This window comes from Cottoperca gobio, unplaced genomic scaffold (genome assembly GCF_900634415.1).
Source record: "Cottoperca gobio unplaced genomic scaffold, fCotGob3.1 fCotGob3_279arrow_ctg1, whole genome shotgun sequence".
NCBI lineage: Eukaryota > Metazoa > Chordata > Actinopteri > Perciformes > Bovichtidae > Cottoperca > Cottoperca gobio.
In genome coordinates, this window is record NW_021166891.1 from 140,001 (window position 1) to 141,606 (window position 1,606).

The 1,606-nt window shown below is 42.4% G+C and overlaps 1 protein-coding gene across 1 annotated transcript in view; it reads right to left on the bottom strand.

Moving 5' to 3' along the window:
- arg1 (arginase 1) overlaps positions 1-251 on the bottom strand; it is a 6,628-nt gene extending 6,377 nt beyond the window's left edge. The window contains exons 1-2 of the mRNA XM_029426992.1: positions 105-251; positions 1-17 (exon numbers count right to left, since the gene is read on the bottom strand). The exon at positions 1-17 is cut by the window's left edge and continues 56 nt beyond it. Of these exons, the coding sequence (XP_029282852.1) occupies positions 1-17; positions 105-206 (119 nt within the window). The 5' untranslated portion in view covers positions 207-251. The remainder of the gene's footprint in view (positions 18-104) is intronic.
- Positions 252-1,606: the final 1,355 nt, after the last annotated feature.

Below are 1,606 nucleotides of genomic sequence, written 5' to 3' on the forward strand. Positions count from 1 at the left end.
TCCACTCCGTCGCGAGGCTGCAACAGCACAAGAAGAATAGTTACACACACACACACACACACACACACACGCACACACACACTTGCACACGCACACACACACACCTGTCCCCTGCAGAACGGGGCTCCGATGATCCCCGCTGACCGGTGATGAAGACTCCTCCTCGGAACAGCCGCGAGCTGCTGCAGTGTCCTCGCGCTCCTCATGTTGACTGACACTCCGACCAACAGGAGCCTCCTAAATACTCCCCGTGACGTCACCGCCCCGTGACACGGGACGTGACAGTTCTGACTTTTAAATATAAATCATTTTAGTTCATTTGATACTTAGTTTATTTATTCTTTTTTATTTCTGTTAAATCATTATTATTTATTTATTGATGATGTTGACACGGACAGGACAGACCCTCTGTGTCACAGCATGACTTCACACCCAATTTTAAAATAAGGGAAATTCTCTGGCGGACATCAGCTTCTGTAAAATCCATAAAACTTCACTGCACAGAATGAAAATCTGACGAATAATCTTCAAGTCTTAAATCTTTAAAGTATAAAAAAGGGACAGTTCACAACTATGATGTGACACTTTTAATGTAATGTGTGCGAAATAAAAGATCTAAATAAAGTAATAAAATAATAAACATAAATATAATCAAGAGACAGCATTATATTCTGCACAGAGTGAAAATGCTAAACTTTAAGATGTAATTATAAATATATAATATATCACAGTTCTGCACTTGGTGCTGGAGGATTCATCCTGAAAGAGAAAGTAACCGCAGCGAGAGGAGGCTGCGGGGAAGTTACCGCCTCACCCCGATTATTACGAAGAGCTGTTCTGAGGAACTGAGAGGAACCTTCCTGGAAACTGGGAGTTGTCTCTGGCGGACTCCGTGCACTTTCACAGCTCTGAGTCACCAGCCCCCATGTAATGTAAATGTAAACACATAAAGGACGGGTTCAGGAAATACATGTTTATTTAAAGTATGTATTACTTGTACAGACATGTTTATAAGACTTATGTATTTTATTTATTAGTTATTATCATCAATTTATTTGATGATTGATGAGTTGTATGTCTTGTGTTTCCCCCACGAGGACTTCCTTGTCAGAGTCGGAAACATGTCGCGACACTGCGACTGAAATCACCGCAGAAGCTGAAGGCGACATTATCTTTGACGCAAAGCATCGACATCTGTCCCTCAGCTCTGGTCTCTTGGTGCCTCCGACACAGTTCTTGTCACACATGAAGTCACTGACAGTGTGTGTTTGTGCCTCTTGGCGTGCTCGTGCTTGTGCTTGGACACTTTTCCCTCCGTGTGCGATGCTAACATCTGAATGACACACTTTACAAAAAGCACGAGTTGTCCCGACTCTGCTTTTTAATAAATAAGGGAAGGTCTCCTCCCATTTGGTACTTGTATAAAGTTTTAACTTGTTTGGCAGGTACAGCTGCGTCTCCATCTCTCTCCCGTTCACTGTGACTCATCATATGTTCTCTTCTTCTTCTGTGTTATTGTTCCTGTTTTCTTCTTCTGTGTGTTAAACATCATACTGCCACCTGCTCTACCGGAGGCCACTTTACCACTGGACACTTTTTTAAATTA